Source organism: Hipposideros armiger, unplaced genomic scaffold (assembly GCF_001890085.2).
Source record: "Hipposideros armiger isolate ML-2016 unplaced genomic scaffold, ASM189008v1 scaffold_3, whole genome shotgun sequence".
NCBI classification, from domain to species: domain Eukaryota; kingdom Metazoa; phylum Chordata; class Mammalia; order Chiroptera; family Hipposideridae; genus Hipposideros; species Hipposideros armiger.
In genome coordinates this window covers 4,509,673-4,534,870 of record NW_017731353.1, presented here as the reverse complement: position 1 = coordinate 4,534,870, position 25,198 = coordinate 4,509,673, and the positions used below count along the sequence as shown (strand labels likewise).

The following is a 25,198-nucleotide window of genomic DNA, read 5'->3' as shown; positions in this document are numbered from 1 at the left end:
CTCTCCTGGCGCATAGAGAATCTGTCTTACAAGGAACCGCCAGCATTTCACACATGCTACTCTTATTCCCCACTATGAAATCTCATGTACAGGTTTCATAGTTGAGTTAATTGGGTAGGAAAGGTCACAGTGGTGGCGTAGAGAATGTCTTGTATGAGAGACTCCGGCACAGCCCACAGGCTCCGTCCTGCATAGGCTGTCACTCTGCTAAGAAGCCATTTCCACCAGCCAAGAATGTGAAGACCAAGATAATTGTGGCACACTTGAAGGTCAAAACACTCTGGGCTTTAAAACAGCAAAGACGCTTCATTTAGAGCCACATATACACAATTCCGACAACTGTGGAAACATCGCTGAAACTGATGACAGCAAGTTAAGTGGAGAATGAAATGACAACAAAGAGAAGGGAAAAAACACGCAACACAAAAGCAAAGCCCATGCCCTGGTGGTCACCGCAGGTTTGTGTGAGGGCGAGGCCGATCGCTCCCAGGAAGAGGTCATTACGATGCTCGCTGGGCTTGGCGGAACAAGGAGCACTCGACCTCAGAGGAGCTGTGATGATAATAGGAAGGATGCCTCGTATGAAACACTGAATGTTCCTCTTAGTCCAGAATGGGTCTGAGGTGAAGTATTTCTCCCCCTGGGGATTAACTGCTCCATGTCCAAAGCCTAGGCCTGGCTGAACTGGGCCCTAGACGCACACCCAGAGCTGGAAACACTGGAACCCAGCGTTGTCCTTGTTCCAAGGTCTAACATGTTGCCAGCGCTGAATTTAGAGGCCGAGCTATAAGGCCTCGAGGCGGGGACTTTTGCAGAAAGGTGCCGGGGCCCCAGCTCATGCCACAGCTCTGTGGGGAGGTGGCCTCGGCAGGTTCCTACCTGTGGATGAAGTTTTTCTTCTCCAGGTACTCCATGGCTGATGAGATCTGAGTGGCCATGTACAGCAGCACCACAGCATTCACCTCCTGCCGGTTACACTCCCGCAGGTAGTCCAGCAGGTTCCCATAGGTCATGAACTCAGTGATTATATAGAACGGGGGCTCCCGGGTGCAGACCCCTGCCAACAAGGCATCGCACAAGCATCAGAAAGGATTGGCACTAAAGAAAACGGCTTCTGAAATGGATTCTGACTCTGCCCCCAAGTCCTGGGCTAAGACGGTTCTCCAAGCACTTGTGACTTGAGATGATGTCCCCAGGGGAGGGACATGGCCACGCTCTTTTCTTCCTCTCAAGCCAATGAATGAACTTAAACAGGAAGAGGCCGCCACTGAGTTCAGAAGCAAAGGCCAGGCGCACATCAAATGGCCTAAATCGCTGTTAGTTCACCCCAGGAGGTTATGTCTGATGGCTCTGTCTACTTACAGAATCACTTCAGTGAAGGAACTCTTGAAAATTCTTAAGTTTCAGAAGTCAAGTTGAGATTTGCATTTGACACTTTTCGGTATTAATCTAAAGTAATAAAATTCTCTCTCTCTCTCTCTCTCTCACACACACACACACACACGCACGCACGCACGCACGCACGCACGCACGCACGCACCTCCTTTTACTGAGGGCTGAATGTTGGCAGAGAACAACGTCCGAATCAGAAATCTTCATGTAGCAAGCCCTTCATCTGTTGGTTAATAGCACCTCGATCGCCACCTCGATCACCCCACGGGTTTAATGAGAAGCCCCCCTGCCGAGCTCCACACACTCACCAAGTAACTGCACTAGATTAGGATGCTTGATCTCTTTCATTACTGCAGCTTCTTTCAAAAACTCTTCCACCTCCATGGTGTCCTCCTGCAGAAAAAAAAGGTGGTGAAACTATTTCAGCAAGGAATGTGTTTACGTGGGAAAATATACGGTGTGAATGGTTAATACAAATTGGAGCTTCAACGAACAAGCATCCTGGCCCCCCAGTTTCAACTGCCACACTGCTCTGGACGGGTTCCATGGCAGCCAACCATCGCCTCAATGGCACAGCGAGTTTTCAAACCCTTTGGTGTTGAACTTTTGAATTCTCACCCAGGGCAATACATCAAGGTTGGCTTGTATACGTGGGCGGCTTGCTGCTGCTGGCTGCTATGCAGACTGTATTTGTTTCCATTACCTGTGGAGTTTGTGGGGCAGGGGAGGTGTGCAGGCAAACAGCACAAACATGGTTCTATTTCCCTCAGGAACAGCTGCTTTGCAAGGGGTCTTAAAATGAGTAACATTAAAAAAAAATCACTTGAAGAATCTGAAATGTAGCCAATTTAAGGGAAGAGACCCTGGTGACACAAAAAGACATTGTACTACCAAAGAAGAACGATGCCTCAAAATATGGCAGAAACAGAGAATGTGGAACTGCTGAAGAACACGGTGCCATGGGGCTTATAATGAAGCCATCACCACTATCCATCAGGTCCATTATTCAGATTCTAAAATCCTCCTCACCAGCAGCTCCCCTAACACAAGTCACAGGAAGATCAGTAGCAAGCTCACAGGGAGACAGAGATATCAGCAAATGCTAGAGCGGATGTGGTGGTATTTCTAATGTCCCCACAGACATTCGGTCTAGGCTCCCATCCGGAGGGCTGTGCCGCCTCGCCTGGCCCTATCATCCCAGAGCCTGGCTGGGGCTTGTGTTGTGTAAACCTTTTTGACTTAAAAGAACCCACTGTCTTCTGAACTGACCATCAAAACAGGTGGGAAACGACATGGTCTGTTCACCGTGCGAACCTGGCTATAAAGGCCAACGAGGGAGGCAAGACCCCACCCTCCAAGCTTCAACATGGAGTTTGAATGGTCTGAAGAGAAAGGCTGTATGGGAGATGGGGAGTGAATGTCTTGATAACTAGACTCCCCCAAGAGGAAAACTTTATCAGGTTTATTTAAACGTGGAGGCTTACACACCGTACCTGCCCTCGGGGCAACAAGATTAAGGTGTGCTTACGGCAGTGCTCCCCGTGACTGCCCCATTCCTGGCCGCTGAACTTGGCAAAGCCTTCCCGAGGACAGGTCAACCTTTACTTAGCGCTTTCTTGCTTTAGTCAATCATGTTTACAAGCCAAGCATGACCAATGAGTTCGTGTCAGCCTTTGCTTAGGGACCTGAGAGATGAAACTCAGGAACAATTTACTGCTCTTTAAAAATGGCGAGCTGCTCTTAATGTCAATTAAACATCGGCGGTAACCTCTGTGTCAAGCTGTACAGGGGAAAGGCCGCATTGCTGCTGCTGCCACCCCGTTGGCTATTTAATTCTTCGGAGTCCTCTCTGCTCCGTGCCATGCTCAGCCAGCCGTACTGTTTGGGACATGAAGTGCTCTGATTTACCAGGGTGACACGCTAATGTCAAAGGCTGGAGAGCGAATGCCTATCAGAACCAGGGGAGTCGATGCTGCGCACATAAGGACAGGGGCTTTTGGAACTCTGCTTGGCCAATAATATGCTCAAAAAAGTAGCACTCAAATCAAGCTTTCTAGACAAGTGGAGTTGTATTTTTTTCAAAGCACCATACAAACTACGCATAGTGATATCATTTCAGAAATATCATCTTACAGCCACTGACACTTCTCTAAAAGAACCATATTCTAGATCATGAGAAGCTTGGACATGTGAAAAGAACAATACAGCTTTCAAAAGCATCCCTCTTCTCGGTCTGTCTGTCTGTCTTCGTTCATTCATTCACACACACACACACACACACACACACACACACACACACGTGTGACAGTATAAATAAATCCTTGTTTCCTTCTTTCAGGACAACCACCGTGAGTGAACCTGTCTCCCTCTGCTGGAATCAGACCTGGTTCAACTTAGAATTTAAACTACGAACAGCTTACTACATTTGTAGTCGTGTAAACTGGAAATATCCCCAATGCTATCATCCTGTTACATGCCTCTACTTTTATTTAAAAACGTTCCATCAAGTTTTTGAAGAGAATTCTTCTATTTACATAGAAAAATAAAACTAACTCAGATTAATGAGGGTAAAGGCAACACTCTGAGTAAAAGCTGTGAATTCCAGCCTTGTCTATGAGGGAGGGAGATGGGTCACTGGCCCACATCTCGGCTGGGACAGCAGAGAGGTTGAGGACGGCTTGTAAGTCACACCGACCAAGCTGTGCCGCTGAGGAGCCACGGCGAGTTCCTTACAGGACAGAGAACAAGGGGCACCTCTGAACTGCTTTCTCATCTACCAGACGGGAGGGAGACTGGCATCTGCCTCATGCACAGAGTGCCAAGCGCAGTGCTCAGCCCACTGTCAGCAATCAATCAGCGCCACTCACTGGTACTAAGACAGGTGACCTTGACTCCTGAAAAGTAGGCGGAATAGACCGCCGGTATGAAAGACAGGCTGCTTCTTTAACACTGTCTTTGGTCCTTCTCACAGACCGATTCTCCTAGACTGTTTCTCACAGGTATGTTCTAACCAGCTTCATCCCAGTTGCTCACTGGCCCCACCCCCAACATCAGGTATTCTCCAGCATAAAAAAAAAAAGCACTGTCTTTAAAACTGGCTCTGCACCCTGTTGCTACTGTACAGCTTCTGCACCCTGTTGCTACTGTACAGCTTTCAGCGCTCTCGCTGCCTCCCTCTCAGCAAGCACTGCTGTCCCTGAACCTGGGCTCCTGTCTAGTTTCCACGTTGCTGGTTCTTACCCAAATGTTACGATCAGTGAGGTACCATCCTTCACCCATCAGGTAGACCAAGGTCGCGTGTTTAAAAACACACTGGAGAGAGGGGGCAGGTTCTGAGCTCGACTGGGGAAGGTAGTTCACGGGCCAGATGTGGGACTTGAAGCTCAAGCAAAAAGGGCACGAGAAACCAACTCACAGAGGAGCCCCCAGAACACTGGTCCCCAAATACGGCAGCTGCATCCAGCTGCACAGCCAGAAGAGGACCCAGTAGAGGAGCAAGTGCCACAGGGCAACCGTGGCCTCTCCCCCAGTACAGAGCCCCCCGCGTCAAGTCACAGAGCCACTGTGTGGGGCTGTCCAGTGTCAATGCTGTCACGAAACCCTTCCTTCTCTGCTCTCCAATAAAACCAATTTCCAGGGGGGAAAATAACAGAATAAAAAAGCACGCTGAGCGGTGAGGTGTGGTATACAGGCACCTTCTCCAGCACTGGCAGGAGAGCGTACACAGTGTGAGTTCCTTTGGGAATGTGATGAAGACAAAAAATGCACGTGGCCCTTGGTCCAGTGGTCCCACTCTGAGGCGCTGGCCCACCAGGACACTCTCCCATATGTGCAAACAAGGAGAATCTGGGGGCCCTTCAGTAATGCCACGTATTGGGCAGGACACAAATGCCCACTGAGGGCTGGTACATGCTGACATACATCCACACAAACAAGGCAGCCTTATGTGTACTGACAAGGAACAGCTGTCCGGATACATTACGCGGACAAATAAGCTACAGAGCAGTGTCTACAGCACGCTGCCATAGGATTAAAAATAATGCACACGTGGACTATTTCTGGAAAGACAAAAATCAAGGGTGGCGGAGGCTATGTGCATGCATCACTAGCTGAAAAACTGGGTACGGTTTAAAACAACATTTTATAACAATGTAATTTTCCACTATCTTAATGGTAAATTTGTCAGCTAGCTTACGATTCACTTTTAACGCCACAACTAGACTAACGCAGTCTTTGCTAATTCTGCCACTTACACGACTAGAAAACAACTGGCTCACTAACTTCTGGAATACCGCTCATGTGAAATGCGGGGCTTCTGGCTGGACAGTTGGTTCTCTTGGGCATGTCCGTTAACACAGATAATACAGGGGTCAAGTTAAGCCTACGACCTACTGAGTATTGTCAAAATTCAAACTAGCTGTTCCCCATCAGTGGGAATTCCAGTTTGGCTGTCATTCCAGTTCCCCATCCATAGGGGTCAGCCTAGCACCTCCTTTTTTCCTGTTCTCTTCCGGTCTTCCTTACGCCCTGAAGGTATGGACCTAAAGCTGCCTAGTGTCAATACGGCGTAGTGCGTAAACGTAGGGCCTTGCTCCCCCTGCTGGCTAAGGAGGAGCTGGCACTGCCCTTTGAGGGGCCAGCAACACCAAACAGGCAGGACAGGGAGCAGGGAGGAGACGACACCCAGGTGCCCAGAGAGGTCTGGACGAAGAGGTGAAGAGGTGCTCGGTGAGAGCCGCTGAGCCAGCGAAAGCCTGGGCTGGAGCTGCAGGGCTTTGCAAGGAGTCTTGAAGAGCAAGGTCGAGCACAGCTACAGCCTCTGAGCGGAGTGAATGGGGGAGGTGGAAGGGGTGATTTTTAAAATACATAACTGTGGTTTATGCATATTTTTCAGGGAATATGAGGAATAAGAACCTGAGTAACTAATAATAATAATAATAATAATAATAATAATAATAATAATAGGGCTTTGGAGTAGGATACCTGGGTTTGAATCCTGACTGCCGCTCTAGCTGTGTGATGCTAGCCCAGTTACTTAACTTCCCTGTGCTTCAGTTTTCTCAATTTTGAAATGGTGCTAGTATTATTACCCTTCTCTTAAGGTTGTTGTAAGAATTAAATGAGATGCTATAAATAAAGGACTCAGAAGTCTGCCAGGCACATAGTAAGAGCTCAATAAAGGTCAGCCAGCCATACTGTCATTTAGAACCCACTCAGAGCTCTCAACTTCTACAGTGGCGGTAAATGCCCAAAATACTAATCCTAGCACTTATCTGACACGTGGAGAACATATAGTAGAGATGGTTTTTATGCAGAGAGGTGAGGCAGAAGGAGGGATTATTTATTCAGGAGTTCCTTAGTACATTTTGGGTTAACATACCTCTAGATTACAGCGGTTCTCAACCTTTCACAGGGGTCGCCTAAGACCATCGGAAAACACGTATTTTCGATGGTCTTAGGAACCGAGACACTGCTCCTCTGTCTGTCTCCGGGCCCACATGCAGATATGCCCACATACGAGTACCCGGTGACCCCTGTGAAAGGGTCGTTCGACCCCAAAGGGGTCGCGACCCACAGGTTGAGAACTGCTGGTCTAGAAAATAATGCATTCTCCTCTCCCTAATCAGCTACTCAGAGAACTCCACACAACTAGATCCTGTAATTTGGGACAAGTTAATAAAGATCTTAGGGAAAATCATTAAAAGTATGTAATAAAAAGTATAATAACACATCATTAGAGAAGGATATTCTAACAGGCACCCACTTCCAGATAATTCTGATTCACTGGAAACAGAAAACCACCGCTGCCCCACCAGCACCAGCACTGCCGCCGCCGCCGAGCTCCTGGAGGTCCCGCCTCTAGAATCCTCCTCCTTCAGTCATTCAGAAAACAGGGCCCCAGCATCAGCTACTAGGCTGGGTTTTCCCCACATTTCAAATTGTACAAACTCAGTCTCTTTTTAAAGTTTTCTAACAGCCTTGCCTGGATTGAAATCTAGTGCACTTTGTGCTTTTACTCTTCTTTGTTCTGTTTTTGCAAATCCTGGCGAATGAGTGGGTGACGCCTAGGCCTCTAACAGTTTCTCAAACTAAGTCAAGGCCCGATGACTGGGCCTGGTCACACGCCTGTCCCTGTACCCGTCCCATCTGTGAGACGAGGGGCAATAGCTGTTTAGTTATTTCTAGGGCTCACCAACGTAGCCCTCTTTGGAAACCCCAATCCTATCATCTTATCCCTGGGCATCAAACCCTTCAATGCGCCCCACTGCCTCCAGCATAGCCCCCAGCTCCTCGGCTGGGCTCAAGCCCTCTGGGACTTGTGTCCTCTTTGCCCTCCACCTTCTCTCCTGACCTCTGCTCCTCTACATCCCCTTCATGTTCTCCCCATCAAGCAGCGCTCACCGGTCCCTCCTTTCACTCCCATGAGGTGACACAGCCAACCTCAGGCCTAATGTGGCCCTCATCACACTGCACTGCCATTAGTGTTGTACTTGCCTATTTCTCCTACTGACTAGACTATTCTAACTACCTAGAGTAGCCTGAAGTAAAGAACTCGAATTCATTTTCACAACCCCAATGTTAAGCCCAGGATCTGGCAAATAGAAGTGACAAACTCAATAAACGCTTATTAAATTTTTAAAAAACCTATCTGCAAAATATCAAGGAGTCCCCACAGTGACCTGAAACCATGCCCCCCCCACATAGTGTAAGTCATGCCCAAGGACCAATCTAAGGGGACACAGTGCCAGGAAGCCATTTTGGGTTTCTAGGACTAAAGAATGTGATCTTTTCTCTAAAGTGTCACTTTACATCAGCCAGAAATCATGGTTTCCATTGTGCTGTGCTTGAGTGGAAGCATCAGGGGAAGTAGCAGAGGCCCTAAAAGAGGAGCGAGTTGGCTGTACTGGTCTCAAAGTGCGCACGCGACTGACTTTTGAGAAGCGTACACACCACTGGGTCCGTTTTTCCCAACAGTGGGTGTTTCGGTTCTTTTTCTTTCTAAGAGCTACAAAACCGGGCTCTCTCTCCATGTCTGTGCACAGGTCAACAAAGCCAGTCCATTTAAAACAAGTGACAGTGATGCAGCTCAACACTAGGGGACACTCTCGCCATAGGTAAAGTGCAGATCACATTTTGAAGGCGGCTGCAAATTAAAACTTCCTTCCCTTGGCGTCCTAAAGATTTCAAAGAACTTCAAAAGAAAACTTCAAAAGGAAAACAAACCGCCTGGAAACCACAAACACTGTGCATTAGTGGAGAGGGTGCAAGTCACAGATAACAAGAAAGATGGGGGGTGGGGGGATCGGAGTTAGTAAGAAGCCTTCATGTTTGCTTCATTCCAGAAGTCTGGACACACAATACACAGAACAGGAACCTGCTAGGAAGCACACAGCACTTGCCTTTCAAATCTGCCAGCAAAAGTCCACAGAAGAGTCAAAGGCTTTTTGGTTAAATCTCCTGCTTTCAAAACTCAGAGGTTTTTTTCCCCTCCTTCTCTTAACTATCAATAGGAAGTGATCCCAGTGCCACACAAACAGGATGGAAAGCCACGGCTTTAAAAGACTCTTGCCAGGGGCCGGCCGAGTGGCGCGATGGTTAAGAGCTGGCTTGGGACACCAGAGGGCCCCGGTTCGGATCCCACATATGAGGGCCAGTGACACTGCCCTCTACAGCTAAGATGCTGAACAACAAACAGCTCAACCTGGAGCTGGGCTGCCATGAGTCGCCGGCAACAGCGTAGGCTGCAGTCCCCTGCTGTAGTGTGTAGCCAGCAGCCGCCGTGAGTGGCCGTCCAGAAGCCGACGACTGATGTGCCTCGCCCGGGAAGAGCACAATGATGGTGCCAACTTGGGCCAGTGAAGCAACGTCCTCCACAACTAGACTGAAGAACAAAAGGACAGCAACTTTTCTGTTTCCCTTCCCTGACTCCCCAACATTGTTCCCCACCCCCAGTTCCCCAATAAAGTCTTTAAAAAAAAAAAAAGACTCTTGCCATACAATGAAATAACTTCTCCAAATGACTAATCTTCTTATACCCAAAACCACAGCACTTCTCAGTGCTCACCCGACGTGAAAACACACTGAGATTATGAGAAGGACTCCATTATGAGAATGTCCAAAGGCACGAAAGACTGAAGAGTCACCTCCTCGGCAGCGTGAGCCCTGGGGCCTCTGTGCAGGAGGCGGCCACCTGAACGGGCATCACTGCATCACTGCAGACAATGGCACTGTGAGCAGCGGTGGCTCTAACTGGACTCCCGACTGGGTGGTCCCGGGCCTACCTTCAAGGTCTTCACGGCCACCGTCAGGCTGTATTTCTTCCACACGCCTTCATACACCTCCCCGTACTGGCCTCCTCCCAGCTTGTGCTTCATGGTGATGTCCGTGCGCTCCATCTCCCACTTGTCGTAGTTGGGGGACACGCCATAGACGGTGGGCTTGTTGCGCTTGGGGGCTGGATAGTGGAGAGTGGTGATGAGCCCGTCTGCCACAGTTGAGTGATGATGAACCAACTCGGCCAAAGTGTTGAAGCGGCTCTCTGAAGAGACGTAGAGCTGAGGAAAACAGGGACAGCCTTCAGCCCACAAAGGAGATGCAAATGCAAACAACTCCAGTGAACCAGCTTTGCTGAGCCTCAATGTGATGCACAGCGGAACCTCAGGTAAACGGCTCTCCACCCAGGCTCAAGCATTCAGAAAACCACTTAGGTGTGTTTCTCTACTGCTGTATTTGACTTGCTATAAAATGCCGCAGGGCCTTTGCACCTGCAGCTCCCCCGGCCTGAAATGCTCCACCTACCTAATCCTCACATGGTTGCTCCCCTCTCACCATGTTGAGCCCTGTGTAAATGTCCATGACGTCTTCCCTGACCACCAATCCACAGCCATCAATCACCCAGCGCTTGTCATCATCACCTCTCACTTCTCTGCATTATACCTGTTTATCAGCTTGATCATTGTTTCTCCACCTACTAGAACATCAGCTTCATGAGAGGAAAGCCCTAAGCTGTTTTTATCCTGTTTCCCATACATCGAGAACAAGAAATAAGTACATAATAGGTACTCGATAATAGTTGTGGATTAGTGAAGAGTAGAACTTAATGATTATTTGCATTTGGAAAGAATTTTTTTTTTTTTTAAGCTGAGCCATCCTGCCATCTGTTGGCAGCTCAGCAGCAGCTCAGCTCGGGCTGGGAATCAAACCACTGTTGCTCAGAGCTCACACTCTTGAGCAAGCTCTTAACCAACTGAGCCACTCGGCCAGCCCCTTGGAAAGAAATTTTAAAAAAATGATTAGGCTTGTTACTAAAACCTATCATTATTACCTACAATTATCTAGAACTAAAGATGATCAGAGATGAAAATCACTAAACAAAACATAAATCTACTTCTCATTCCTATTCCCTTGATGTGAGCAAAGAAGCATCAGAGACCCAGATCTGCAAGGCCCAGCAGCGTGCCCCGTGGGGTGCCCCAGTCGGCACTCTCCAGGAACAGGGTGGGGGCTGGAGGGCTACCCAAGTCCATCCAGGTTTTTCCGCGGCAGGGAGGGCATGAGGAGGGTTTCAGACACAAGTGCCTGAGTCTCCTCTGAGATGCACCTGAGATGCAGCAGTGAGCACCTGTGCAGGGAGTCCCTCCATGAGGAGTTCTCGTCTGGACCAACTGAGATGGGAGGAGGGAAAGGAGCAGATGACAGGGCGCACTGTGGATGGTGACGTCTATCTTTTTTCTTCTCTGTTTCATTGCAAAAACAATTCCACATTAAAATCCACACAGGACAGTAGGATCCAGGTACATATGGAATCTACTGGCTCACTAAGGGCAGCCAACGAACACTGCAGGTGGAAAGGATACTTAAAACCACGACTAGGTGTTCGTAAGACCTGCCCAAATCGCAAAGACGTGGTAAGAAGGAATACAGATTTAGAACAGTGGGGATGCCAGGGCAGGGAGGAGAAAACGGCATAGGATCAGTCAGCTGTAGCTGTTAACATCTTATTACTTAGAAAAAGAAAAGGGAAGAAAAAGCCTGAAAACACACATGGCATGGCCGAGGCCATGGATGCTGGTTATGGGGGACACTGTTACTTTCTGGGTGTTTGTAATGTCAGGTAATTAGAATATTTTAAAAGAGGGAAATAACAAACATACAAGTTGATCCCTTCTATAGCCCTCAAGAGGGTAAATAGATTCATTAACAAGGAGATTTTCCTCTCTCCCTCCCTTACTCCCTTCTGTGTTTGGGGAGATGACATGAATGAACAGTTAAAACTCAGGCAAGCCAATAGCAAACTCTGGCTCAGAGGTTTTATAATTTACAATCTTTTGGTAGCAATCCTTCTAAAATAAAATTCTGAGCAACCCAAGAACTGTCCACAGACTCCACAGCCCTGAGGAACTTGTCCCTCTGCCAGATGGTGCCTCTGAATGGCTGTCCCTTCCAGGGTGATGAGGCGGTCCACTAGGAGGCCCCACTTTTATACTGGAGAGCCCTGAGGAGAAACCTCCAGGTGAACAGCTCTAGGGACATGCTAAGTGTTATGCTCAGGACCCTGGACACGTGCATGAGTGCTGGTGGTGGTTGGCGGGGAGTGGAGGTCAGCACTACTGAGCCTGCCCAGCACTCTTGTCACAAGTACAGTTCACAAAGAAGACTGGGTGGCACGAGGGGACAGCTCCCGAGCACCACCCCTGTCTGCAAAAGTCTGTCAGTTGTCCAATGGCTTCACTACAGGGCACCATGCTCCAAGCCTTCTTCTCTTGGGTCAGCTCAGAGGACAGTGCTCTCCCTACCCAGCAGTGGTGAGAAGCGAGAAAAGCCACTCCCAGGAGGTACTCCTGGAATCGGAGCCCCCCCTCACCCTGGGAACCAATGGCACAGTCCAGGGCAGGTCACCTGGGAGCGAGGCTCATTACCGACGGCTCCCCAACCCAAAGATTGTGCCCCTTCAACTGGACAGAACGCTAACGCCTCCCCAGGCCCTCGTTAGCGTCAAGTTTGTTCCTGGTCTCATCCGACCTCCTCGCAGGCTCCTCAGCTAGAGGTTTCAGTTACGGACGGTTTCACTGGATGGACAAACTTTATCTTTTCAATAATTAAATTCACAGATCCTATGATTCAGTTCATCTTTCAACATAAAATTTATATACTGACACTTATTAAATATTAAAACTACTCTCCCTTAAATGCACTGCACAACCGTCTTCTAACAGTCAAGTCTGGTGGCTTCCTTCTGGTTAGTTCTAGTTTTTGAGCAGCATTTGCTCGTGAACCAGGTAACCTTCATCAGGAATTCCTGGCATGTTCCGAGGAGAAAGTGAAACTAGCATTATGAGTGGCATGTCATTATGCCACACACCTGGTTCCATGAACACTCTGGGTGCTCAGCCAGGGCTGTGCCTCTTTCTCACCGCGCAGGAGCCCGAAAGACAGGGCTTGTCAAAGCAGCTCAACAGAAGGGCTTCCTCCTGACAGCCACGCCCACAGGCTCATCGACCTGGGCCCGGGTGCCCTTTCGTGGCTTCAGACCCTGGAGTCCCGCCTTGGGCGGACTATTTACAGGCTGCTCAGCCAGGAGCACCGTTCCCCCGAGAGTGTCTCAGACACCAGCAGCAAAGCAGTACTTAATAATTAGCAGTAAATAATAACGCCCCAGTCTCCTCTACAAGGGCAGGTCAGCCATGTTTTAGCGGGCTTTTCACTGGGATGCCTGAGAACCTGCTGAGCTGGGGGCGGGGGGGGGGTAATTCTCAAAATCCAAGAAGTTATACAGTTGGCCCATCCTGCCACCTCTGCTAAAGCCGAAGCCCAAATTCCATTCCTGTCAACCTAAACCTGTCACTTCAGCAGACTGTGAAAATAAATGTCAGCTGGGCATCTCTCTGAAGGGAAGACTCCATCAAGGACTATCAGAAATTGTGGAACTTGACAGACATCCCACAGAAGTAAATAAAAAAGCAGGAGAACTAAGAATGATTTAGGCAGGGGTGGAGGGGGAAAATCAGTCTAATTCTGCTATGCGGGCAAAGGATTACAAATTTTGGGAAAGCATCAAAGAACGACAACCAAATCCCAGGGTATCTGAAGATTTTCAGACAAGACTCCTAGGAAACAGCAATGGCTCAATCTGGTATGGTCCTTTCAAGAAGAGTCCAGCTCTAGGGCCGGACGAATGGTGCATTGGTTAGGAGTTGGCTTGGGACGCCAGCTCTGAGCAGAAGGGCCCCCATTCAGATCCCACATGAGGGCCAGTGACGCTGCAACTTCTACAGCTAAGATGCTGAACAACAGCTCGACCTGGAGCTGGGCTGCCGTGAGTCGCCAGTGACGGCGTAGGCTGCAGTGAGACTGGTCGGGAGCCTGCGTGAGCTTTCGTGAGCTGCCATTGAGCTGCCATGGGCTGTCATAAGCAGCCGTCCAATGGCCTGGTGAGCGACTGCCTCACCTGGGAAGAGCGCAGTGATCGCAATACCAACATGGGCCAGTGAAGCGACGTCCTCCACAACTAGACTGAAGAACAAAAGGACAGCAACTTGTCTGTTCCCCTTCCCTGATTCCCCAACGCTGTTCCCCTCTCCCAATTCTCCAATAAAATCTTTTTTTAAAAAAAGAGTCCAGCTCTAAATGCCCCAGTCCCAACCATGGGCCCAGAGCTGGTGGCCCTGGGCTGGCTGACTGGCGACAACTGCTGCCGAAAGCTCAGGAACATGGGGAGAGAGGTAAGCCAGGGCCTTAGAGAAGAATCTTCTCAATTCAGTTGCTTTCTGAAGATCAGCTAATTTGAAAATATGAATAAAATTATTCAACCCCAGCCTGTCCCTCCTACCAGGGTTAAATGTTCCCCGTAGAACTCCTAAAAGGATTGCCTCAAAGCTCTGCTCGGAGCAGCTTGTTTCAGGGCCGAGCCAGTCTTGTCTCATGCATCACTGTAATACCTCCCTACTCTGACACTGTTCCACTCATTCCAGGAACATGAGCCCACCCAACACAGCCCCTCAGGTGTAGCCCTCTCAGACAGGAGCCTCCGCAGATGGTCTGCCTGATGACCCTGTGGGCCCAGGAGTCTCCAGGTGCTCAGACAGCTGGAGGGCGAGAGACCGAGGACACTGCCCAGCTGCCCGGGGGTGGGGAACGCCTGAGCAAATGTGCTCCCGGAGCTACACCGGAGTGAAAGGGACCCTGGCACATACCAGCTTTCAGACAGAGGGCCTGGCTTCCTCATCGGCTGACTCAAATTCTCGTCCTGCATCCCACACACAGGCCTTGCTCTCTCCTTCTGAGTTGTCAAACTTGATCATGCCTGCTGCATCTGTTCCAAGGATACGGACTGAACTCCAGGAGAAAGAGACCACTACTAACTGCCCCATCCAGTCCAAACCTCTGCTGATGAACACGCAGCAGCGTGGCTTGCCTTGGGATGAAAGGCACAGACAGGAAACACCGTGTCAACTCCCGGCAATCGCCCCGAGGGGTGGCGCACTCTGCTATTCTAATTCACTAGAAAGGCACCCTTGAGGTCTGAAGGCAAGGTTTCAAAGGACCCACCACCCTGCAGAATGGAAGGACCTAGCTCAACATCTGGGATAAAGACAATGAGCTGAAAAGCAAGCTGATAAATAAGGCTGATCTCTAGTCACACATCCACATCAGACTGTGCTGTCTGTCATACAAACCACAGTGCTGACATAAAGACATCTGCAGTGATGGAAAGCATCAGGTACTGGCAACAGGCCTTTGGCCAGAATACCCTGACACATGGGGAAAAAACAATAACAGGTAAGAACAGCAAAAATATATATGTGCATTTGAGCAGTGCAAACGAATGCATCCCGATTCATAAAAATGCTAAGAAGATTAAGAAGAGAAGACTAGCCTATCAGATATTAAAACACATTATAAAGCTATAACAATTAAAAGTCTGGTACTGGCATAATAGACAGAGCAATGGAAGAGAACAGAGAGTAGATCAACAGGCCTAAATATATGTGTAAATTGGGTGCATTTCGAATGTGTAGGAAAAGATGAATTTAGTAAATGGCATAGGGATCACTCAAAATATGACACTTGCATATAAAACGCAATAAGATGCCAGCTTTACCGATCAGTGACAAATGTTTTTACAAGTCTAATAATACACTGCTGATGGGGGTGAGGAAAAACATGCACTCTTATATGCTGCTGGTGAGAAAACACGTTTGGATAATTTCTGTCGAAAGTAATCAGGCAACACCTACACAGGTTTTAAACGCACATAACCGTCAATCAGTCCTAGCAACTTATCCTGCACACATTCCACTAAGCACAAAGAGGTATGTGCAGTGTATTTCCAAACTGCAGGGCATGACCCACAAAGGGGCCAGTGAAATAAATTTGGTGGATTATGACCAGAATTTTTTAAGAAATGAAACAGAACAGAATGGAATACAAAACATCAGCGTGCATTATATATATTAAAGTAGGGCTTCACGAATCTTTTGTTACTAGTGTATTGGGTGGTGATGTAAATGTTTTCTTTACAGCAGGACGAGATTTTTTTCTGAAGGTTTGAAAGCTACCTCATAACAATGTTATTTATAATAGCGTAAGATTGGAAACAACCGAAACGTCAACCAGCAGGGGACTGCTTAAATAAATGATGGGCCATCCGTGCTATGCAGTCATTAATAAGAATGAGGCAGCTCGAAATACGCTGCCATAAAACAATCTCCCAAATATATTATCAGGTGGGAAAGCAGGATACAGAACAGTGTGCAGTAGGCATCGTTTGTGGGTTTTTAAATATAAACATATATATACCGCGTAACTCTGGCAGAAGCTGGTTGCAGTGATTGCCTCTGGGCAGGGAACTAAATTAGGAGACAGAATTACCTTTCACTGTAATTGATTCTTTTTTAAATCATGTGCATACGTTACATATTATTAAAAAATACATACACCATCTGGACCCACCCCGATGATCCATCTCTCTACACCCTCAGCGACAGTGCACTGTAGTAGGGCAGACGGCAGGGTTGCAGCCTCGTTCCATCAACTACGTGGCCTTCAGCAAGAAATTTCAGCCCTCAGCCTCCATCACTTCTTTAATGCAAAAGAGCAGATGGCAGCAGTGTCTGCGCTGACCACTGACTGAGGTGAGGTTTAAATGAGATGAAGACTGAAAAGTGCCCCAGCACATAGTAGGATCTCGGTAAAAGCTCCTCCCTCCTCCACTTCATGGATTCTTAAGGACATTTATATGAAGGTCACAAAACCATACACAGTATTTCAACTCCTTTACAAAACTACAGTTTGGGTTTGGAAATTATGTGTATCAAGCGATCCCATTTTTGTTTAAAAACTGTATAGAGACACACACACATACACACACACGATTTTATCCACAGGAAGAAGGCCATGTATCAGACTTATTTTGGGAAGGCGCTAGTAAGGTGGCTTTTCATTTTAAAAATATCCATCTATTGTCTAAATTTTACTCGCTGAGGATAAATTACTATCATAAGACATTTTTTAAAAAGGAAGAATCTTAATGTAAGATTCTTAATGTAAAACCCAACAGATATTCCACCCATCTTATGAAACTGCTAACAACAGAAGTCCAGCAGGACAATCAGAGAACCACCCCGGCCCGTGGACTGGTAATATCACGTGATCGGTCCTCAACAGAGGGTCGTTCATAAGGCTAATGAATAATGCCTGCTGTTTACTTGAAAGTGTCTTCAAACATCTTCTTGGTCGAGCTTTGTTGCAATAACTTATCAACCCAGTAGCGGGACCTCTGGGTTCTCCTGGCCAATGACTCAGCTCCCACCCACCAGCGCTCCACCAGGGGCCCCTACCTTGCCATCAGAAGCTGTGTTGATTCTGTAGTGGTACACCCTCCCTTCGTATCTCAGCGAGATGGACCTCTGCCCAGGACTGCTCTCGCTCTCCCGCACCAAGAAGCTGCCGTTGATCCCGCTGCTCAGCAGGTACTCGGCGGCGTTGCGGGACACGGGCCCGTGGTACCAGGAGTGTTTCTCCAGGCTGTTGACGGGCGTGATGTAGTTGCTTGGAACCCACCCTTGGCCATTTTTGGTCTGGGCTTCACACCATTCCCCATTGTGATTGTAGCCTAAGACCCGGAGCTTTTCACCTTAGAAGAACAGAACCAAATCAGACACATCAGCGTCAAAGGTTAAGTCGTTCACTCTCACTTATTCTTGTATGAGTACTAAAAATCTCCAAATTCCTAAATACCTACTTCACTCTAACAAGTCCACAAAAATATATGCATTTGTAAGTGTATATGCATACATTTTATATGAAGCTTCCTGTTTTTATTGAATAAACAGACAAAAATATAACCTCAGTTTTTATAAATCTATTATGTTTGTTCACGCAAGTGCTCTGTTCCTAATATAAGGAAGCTTTTTAGAGAAAAAAACCCAACTTTTTCTTTAAAAAAAAAAAAGCATTTGCAGTGTTTGGTCCATATGTCTTTTGCAGCATAAAACATGGAAAGCTCTGTTGATACTAAGGACTCTTCTCAAGGAAAAGTGACTCTTTTCCTTGATGCTATTATTTTGGGGGGTATCTCTGCATCCCTAACTTTAAATCCACTCTTTAAATCACCAAAGGGGTGGACAGTCAAGCTACAGCTCCCCGATTTCTGCCTCCTGCAGCGGCCCACAGCCTTTTTACCTTTAGTTATGCTGAGAGTGTTATCCCCACTGGCCACAAAATCATACAGCGCAACGAAAAGGTTGGGGTCATTTTCACTGGGACCAGCGAGAAGGTTTTCCTTGGAGTTCCAACGAGCCGCTTCGCTCAGACCTTGGGACTCGAAGTCAGATGCTACTGGCCTTTGGAGGGCTTCTGGAAGAGAAAGGGGGAAAGAGAAGAAAGAAACAGGGAGAAGAATTGGGGGGAAAATTAATTGTATTCTCAGGAACAAAAAAGGTATTGCCAACATTACACATTCCTAATTTATTTTGTTTCTTAACTCCCGCACGTATTACATATTAGTAAGAAAGGTGGTTTAAAAAATGAACTCTTCCTTTCCCAAATCTTGTGAAAAACACTATGCATTTTCATTCCAATGTGTTAACTACTGTTCTCAAATAGTTTAAGCTTTTAAAATTCATTAATTCAAAATGAATTCAGTTAGAAATGGAAATAGCCCATCTTCATACATCTGCCATTGCTTATGTTACAATATGGAGGGAAAGTTTCTTGCTTTAAAACATTTTTGTATGTATTAAAGTTAATAGATGCACATAATTTAAAAATCAAATAGTACAGAAGGGCTTATACTGAAAGGCAAACATTTTCTATCCCACTCTTCTCTACACCCAGAGACAAGAGCTATTTTTGGGGAGATCACTTCCATCTCTCTAAAGATAAGCTGTATCCCTATAACCCCTGCTCCACCTCCCCCATCTCTCCTGTGCCATCCTCTACTGGTTACCTGTGTATTTTCAGTAACAGACCTACACCTTTATGTCTTGTTCCACTAGCTGGAGACAGTATCTCTCAACTACTGACTTCATCAGATAAGGATGTGAACAGCCTATCCTTCCTTCCAGCTTCCCTCACTCTCAAATATGGCCTTCTTTATATTTTCTTTTACCTGGCAAAAATTTATAAGCTCCTTCTATTCTGTAATAATAAAATCTTTCATGTTTTGTCTATAGGTAGATTCTTAAAGTTGAAAACCAATCAACATCTCTTTAGGAATACTAAACATGTTAGGAATGTGTGACTACTGCTCACACTACAGGGTCAAATAGTTCATTATTTTTTCCTGAAGTTTCTTCTTATCTTTCTTTTTTTCTTGAATTACACTCAAACTCTAGAATTTCCCTATGATAACAAATATGCACAAGGGTTCTTTGAAACCAGCAAATTTCCAAGTAGATCTTAACAGTTGTAGGCTATTATGGAGTGAAATCTGAATACTCAAGGAAACTACAGTTAAGAAATCAAACTTAAGGGCCGGCTGAGTGGCGCGATGGTTAAGAACTGGCTGGAGATGCCAGAGGGCCCCGGTTCGGATCCCACATATGAGGGCCAGTGACACTGCCCTCTACAGCTAAGATGCTGAACAACAGCTCAACCTGGAGCTGGGCTGCCGTGAGTCGCCGGCGACGGCGTGGGCTGCAGCCCCTGTGGCAGTGGGTTGCCATGGGCTACCGTGTGTAGCCAGCAGCCAGCGTGAGCGGCCAGCAGCCGCAGTGAGTGGCCATCCAGAAGCCGGCGACTGATCTGCCTCGCCCGGGAAGAGCGCAATGATGGTGCCAACTTGGGCCAGTGAAGCAACATCCTCCACAACTAGACTGAAGAACAAAACGACAGCAACTTGTCTGTTCCCCTTCCCCCAATTCCCCAGCACTGTTCCCATCCCCCCAATTCCCCAATAAAAAATCTTTAAAAAAAAAAAGAAATCAAACTTAAAAGGGGGGAAGGGCGGGGGTTGGCTGAGTGGTGCATTGGTTAAGAGTTGGCTTGGGACGCCAGCTCTGAGCAGCAGAGCCCCAGTTCGGATCCCACATGAAGGCCAGTGACGCTGCGCCCTCTACAGCTAAGAGGGTGAACAACAGCTTGACTGGAGCTGGGCTGCGGTGAGTCGCCGGCAATGGCGTGGGCTGCAGTGGGCTGCTGTAAGCTACCGTTTGAGTTGCCTGCCGTGAGCCGGCGTGAACGGCCGGCAGCCGGCGTGAGCTGCTATGAGCTGCCTTGAGCGGCCATCCAATGGCTGGCGACCAGTCTGCCTCACCCGGGAAGAGCGCAATGATCACAATACTAACATGGGCCAGTGAAGTGACGTCCTCCACAACTAGACTGAAGAACCAAAGGACAACTTGTCTGTTGCCCTTCCCCAATTCCCCAACACTGTTCCCTCCTTCAATTCCCAATAAAATCTTTTTTTAAAAAAATGCAGAAAGTGGATGTATGCGACGAAAAAAAAGGAGGGGGGGTGAAGGGGGAAAATTCCAATTTGAAAAGAATGGAAGGATCTACCATATGCTTAAGGCAAACCCAAATGGTAACAAAACAAAATTGTTTTAATTTTCTCTCTTTATGGATTTAGAGGACACCCAAACATCTTTTCTTGGGCAATAACACCCATCTCAGAGGTGGGCCTGGTTCTGCAGTGTTCACTTAGAAACAAACAAATAACCCTCTGGAGGCACCTAAGACATCTGAGGGACTGAGCTAAACTTCCAGAAACATGACTGGAGAACTTTCAGAAATGGATACTCTTTAAAATATCTCTTTGGAACAAACCAGTAGAACATCAATAATGAAGGTCTTTCAATTCTAGTTTTTGTACCACTGACTGAAGTAAACCTTCAGGAATTGTTTTTCTCAAAGAGTAAATCCCAAATTATGTCATTACCATGCTTGGTAATTTCATCTTATGAGTCATGGGGGCAAAGATAAGTCAAGACGAGGGTCTGGTAACAACACGACCATCCCTGGAACGTGGGAAAGGCTGAGTGGTGTGTTAGGCCCTGCTCTGTGGGTCCTTACGCTGGCTCTAAACGTGTGTTTAGCACCATCATGACCAGGAACTGATTAACCAAAAAAGGCTGGTTAAGGTGGGGAATTGTTGTGCTTTTAATAAAACGCCTGAGGGCCGGCCTAGTGGCTCAGTTGGTTAGCAGCTCGCTCAAGAGTGTGAGCTCTGAGCAACAGCGGTTTGAGTCCCGGACCGAGCTGAGCTGCCACTGAGCTGCCAACAGGTGGCAGGACGGCTCAGCTAAATAAATAAATAAATAAATAAAAATAAAACAAAACACCTAAATGTACTGGTTTGCTAGTCTTGACTACAGGGCCCAGGGCGGTCCTTTCGAGTGTGGGCATGCGATGACAGCTGGGTGCTATCTTCCGTGCGTCCTACCTGTGCTGTATCATCTCACTTCCGGCTCACTTTCCTGCTGGTAGAGGGAGAGCTCAGAGCCATTTGCCAGGTAACCCAGTACAACCCCTTTCAATCATCTCTAGTTGGCCTCCCTCACACCTGGTCCCATGGCAATTTTTAAAGTTACCTGCCTTGATATATGGAGTCCGTCTAAAGCACACATTTTCATTTTCTTAAACATCTGGATTTCACCGGTGTCATACTAACCAAATAATTAAAACAAGTATATCTGAAATAAACAGATGTGGGAAGAAACACAACTGGCTGCTGGTGTGGCTGCGATTCAGGCAGCGGGGAAGGGGAGGCCCATGTGCGTTATGAAGGAAACGCAGCGCAGGTCAATTCAGCAAGTCAGTTTCGTGGAAGCAAGTCAAAAGAGCTGCTGTTGCATTATAACCTTTAATATACCTCTAGGAATTTATCCTAAGAGATCCACACAACGATTTGAATATGCTGATTTTCAACTAACAGCACAGATAAGAAAAAGTACAAAATACTGATCAATACAAGTTAGTTTGTGGTCCCATCCATAAAATAGAATATATCACAAATCCATTCAAAATGCTTTTGGAAAAAATATCTAATGGCTTGGGAATATACTCGTAACAATTCCCAACTTTATAAAAATTGAAAAAAGTCCAGAAGAATGACACCAAAATGTGCACAGTGTGTTAACAGTTCCATCAAAAGTAGTTAAAGTGGAGGGATAACAAACATTTGTATTTTTTATTCTTTTCTATATTTTTGCATATTTCTCGCAATGAATGTGGATTATTCTTATAATCAGAAAACAAGTACAAAAATAGGGAAACTGTTATAAATCAGAGCTAGCTGACGCTTATGTAAGTGATCATCTAACATGAAAAGTGCACTGGGGGAGAAAGGAATCTTCTCGGTTGTCCTGAAAAAGTATTTGTGTTTCCCTCTGGTGTCCCAACCCTGTGGCCATGAGCATACAACTCTGGAAGACCAGGCCCACACAGGAAATTAAACCAAAGGCCTGAATACAGAAATGCTTTCTTCTCAAATGCCATTTGACCTCTTCTATCAAACATTCTGCAGCATCTGGATTTGATCAAAGTTACATAATCAGGGGAAATGGCCTGGAAAACACCTGGAAGAGGCAGAACGCAAACAGTCGCCCAGGGATGACCCTGGATTTAGGGTATGGGTTAGAGAGGGACTGTCCCTACCATGGAGACAGATGCTGGGAATTTCATGGGAAGGGATGGGGCCTGTCAGGAAGGAAAGGGCCTCCCACTGCTTTTTGATTCAACAGGACGTCAGGAAATCCAAGGCAGTCTCTCAATTTTCCTCTCCAGTTCTTGCTCCATTCCACAAATTAATGGCCAAAGCCCAAAGGGAAGTATTGCTCATGCATGCCTCTGGATCGAGACACTGAAGTGTAGCCACAGTCCAACCCCAAACCCTTCCAGTGAATTCCCAATCCAGGCTGATGTCAAAATTGACTCACAATGTATAAATGCCAAGTTCCTTGCTTCATTTCATAGTGAACTGTGCTCGTCAACCTTAAAAATGATCGCAGCTTACAAGGCCAAAGTTGCAGAATGTACTTAAATCGTCCTTGCTTAACACAGGAACTTTTTGCCAATCCCACTGTCAGGAAGTTAGCCCCCTAAAGAAGCCCAAAGGCTTCATCAAGAAAAGAAGCCCCACATAGCTCCCTCTGCTGTTCCTCCAACGGATCTTTCGGCTTTTGTAAGTCTTGGGACAGAAATCTTAGCATCTGCTATTATTCTTGTATTTTTTTTTTTTAGTAATCATTTTCTACAGCATCCTTTCTGAGTCATATTTTAAATATGTTTAAGATTTGTATCTTCAGAAGTGCCTCTCATCCCATTGAAACCCCTACGGTTATTTCACCATTAATGAACTTCACCAACAAAACTCAGGTAAGATCATTAATTAGCCAGAAAGGCACCAAGAATGGTGACAGCTACAAAAATGCCTCCGAGCCTCTAAAAAGCTATGGCTCCACCTAGAAGAATATCAAACTATTTGAAAATGCCACAAAATTCACTGGGCCTGTGTGTGATTAACTTATTTGGACCGTATTCTAAGAAAATGGCTTGGGTCTTTAAAAGTACAACTTAAAGACCGCTTTATACAAAATAATCCTTCTTAAAGGTGTGAGTCACTGATCCAAAATGTTTATAAAAGATCCTCTGATATGGCCTATCTGGTCTAGACTTCCAGGGGCTGTTGCTGCTGAACCGGCCACCGCCACCGGCAAACAGGAAGAGGAGGGAAGTGCTCAGTGAACTCCAGGGGCTGGCAAGGCTACTTCACATCCCGGAGGGAGAGGAGACTTCACTTCCAGGAAAACACCCTGGGAAGCTTCCCGCCTTCCTGTTGACACTTGTGCCCAAGGCCACGGTTCCCTCTGGAGTGCCCTCTGCAGTCACTGCTGCATGGCGCACTTGCATGCCCACCATGTCAGGGTGGGAGAGGCGAGAGGGCACGGGGTGTCAGATGTGATAAAGGTTCCCTTTACTTCTGCTCACATTCAATTATTTGAACCCATGTTGCTTTAGTCTTATTTCCTTTGTGGGCCCTTCACTATTATCCTCCAGTTCAAGGAATCTCTGTGATTTAAACATCTATAAAACAGACCCTTCAAAAAAGAGGGAAGGCTTCGTGTTTTATTTCCTTCTCTGTTCCAACTGATGAGATCATGCTCAGACTATTCTCAAGTCAGTTTGTAACCGTCTCATACAACTTTTTATAGTGTGAGCTTAGAGGAAAAGTATATTTCCCACAATTTGAACTTGATGAAAGTCATTTTATCTACATTCTACACGGTCCTTTATTTTGTAATTTACGCCCTCACCGGAGCAGTTCAAATTATTTAAAAAACAAGTTTAGCTAAATACAGCCTTGGCATTAACTCCACACTCTGAACAAAATTTTCCCAGCACCCCAAAACACTGTGTCAGCTTCTGGGGAGCAGGGGTAGGGCAAGGTGATAACGACACAAGGAATCATTACATGGCCCCTGTTCCTTGTGGGAGAAACACAGTGAATGAACATTTACATGGCCTCAAAGCGAAAGTCAAATAGAAGACAAGCACTGCCCCGTGGGTTAATTTATAAGACCATGCACATTGCGGGTCAGGCGTTGTGAGAGGCCAGCTCACTGGGAGTAGGAAGGAGATGACCCTGAACAATGACCCTGAACAAGGCCGTACCCAGTAAGGGAAGTAGGACTCACAGGTACCCAAGGCCAGCCTGACCCACCAAGGCCACCAAGGAAGGGGGTCTTCATCTGTGCTGTGCCATGTACCCGCTGGTGATGCCTGGGGACTCCTCAGAATAAAGTCTGCAAATGCATAAATATGAAGGATTGCAAAGGAAAACAGCGGCACTGAAACAGTCCTCAAAACATTTTTTAAAAATTTGTGATCCAGGGCTTCTTTCTTAATACATTCAGTATATACTTCCTGATTAACATATAACAAGATCCAGTGGTAACTGCTATCCTTTCAAAGTAGGAATGAGTATATGTAAGTACTAATCAAAACTGTTATATGATATGAAAATATCTGATTTCTCCTGGTGATGAAGTACTGCTAATATTACTGTGGCTTGTTACCTATGTTCTTTAAAAAATGAAATACCAATTTTCAGTTAGAAGTTAGTGAAATAAAGTTTTAATTTTTTCCCATCCAAGGAACATGGACCCATGACTCCTGTCCAAGACCCCAAGGGCCTGTGGGATTAACGACTCCTGTGCTACAGGTCTGGTTCATGGTTCAGCACCATCCAGGAATCTCACCGGGAGAGGGGCCTAGAAAGGAGACTGCTACAAATCAGTGAGAAGTCCAAATTACGCAAATGTCTTTCTTTTTTTTTTAAGATTTTTTTTTATTGGGGAATTGG

The 25,198-nt window shown here is 46.7% G+C and overlaps 1 protein-coding gene across 3 annotated transcripts in view; it reads right to left on the bottom strand.

The window, feature by feature from the left end:
- Nucleotides 1-25,198, bottom strand: part of ABL1 (ABL proto-oncogene 1, non-receptor tyrosine kinase) — a 129,977-nt gene that overhangs the window by 12,755 nt on the left and 92,024 nt on the right. For all 3 annotated transcript variants that reach the window (XM_019638478.1, XM_019638497.1, XM_019638488.1), the window contains exons 2-6: nt 18,076-18,249; nt 17,232-17,527; nt 9,675-9,947; nt 1,701-1,785; nt 880-1,057 (exon numbers count right to left, since the gene is read on the bottom strand). In XM_019638478.1, coding sequence (XP_019494023.1) covers nt 880-1,057; nt 1,701-1,785; nt 9,675-9,947; nt 17,232-17,527; nt 18,076-18,249 — 1,006 coding nt within the window. The remainder of the gene's footprint in view (nt 1-879; nt 1,058-1,700; nt 1,786-9,674; nt 9,948-17,231; nt 17,528-18,075; nt 18,250-25,198) is intronic.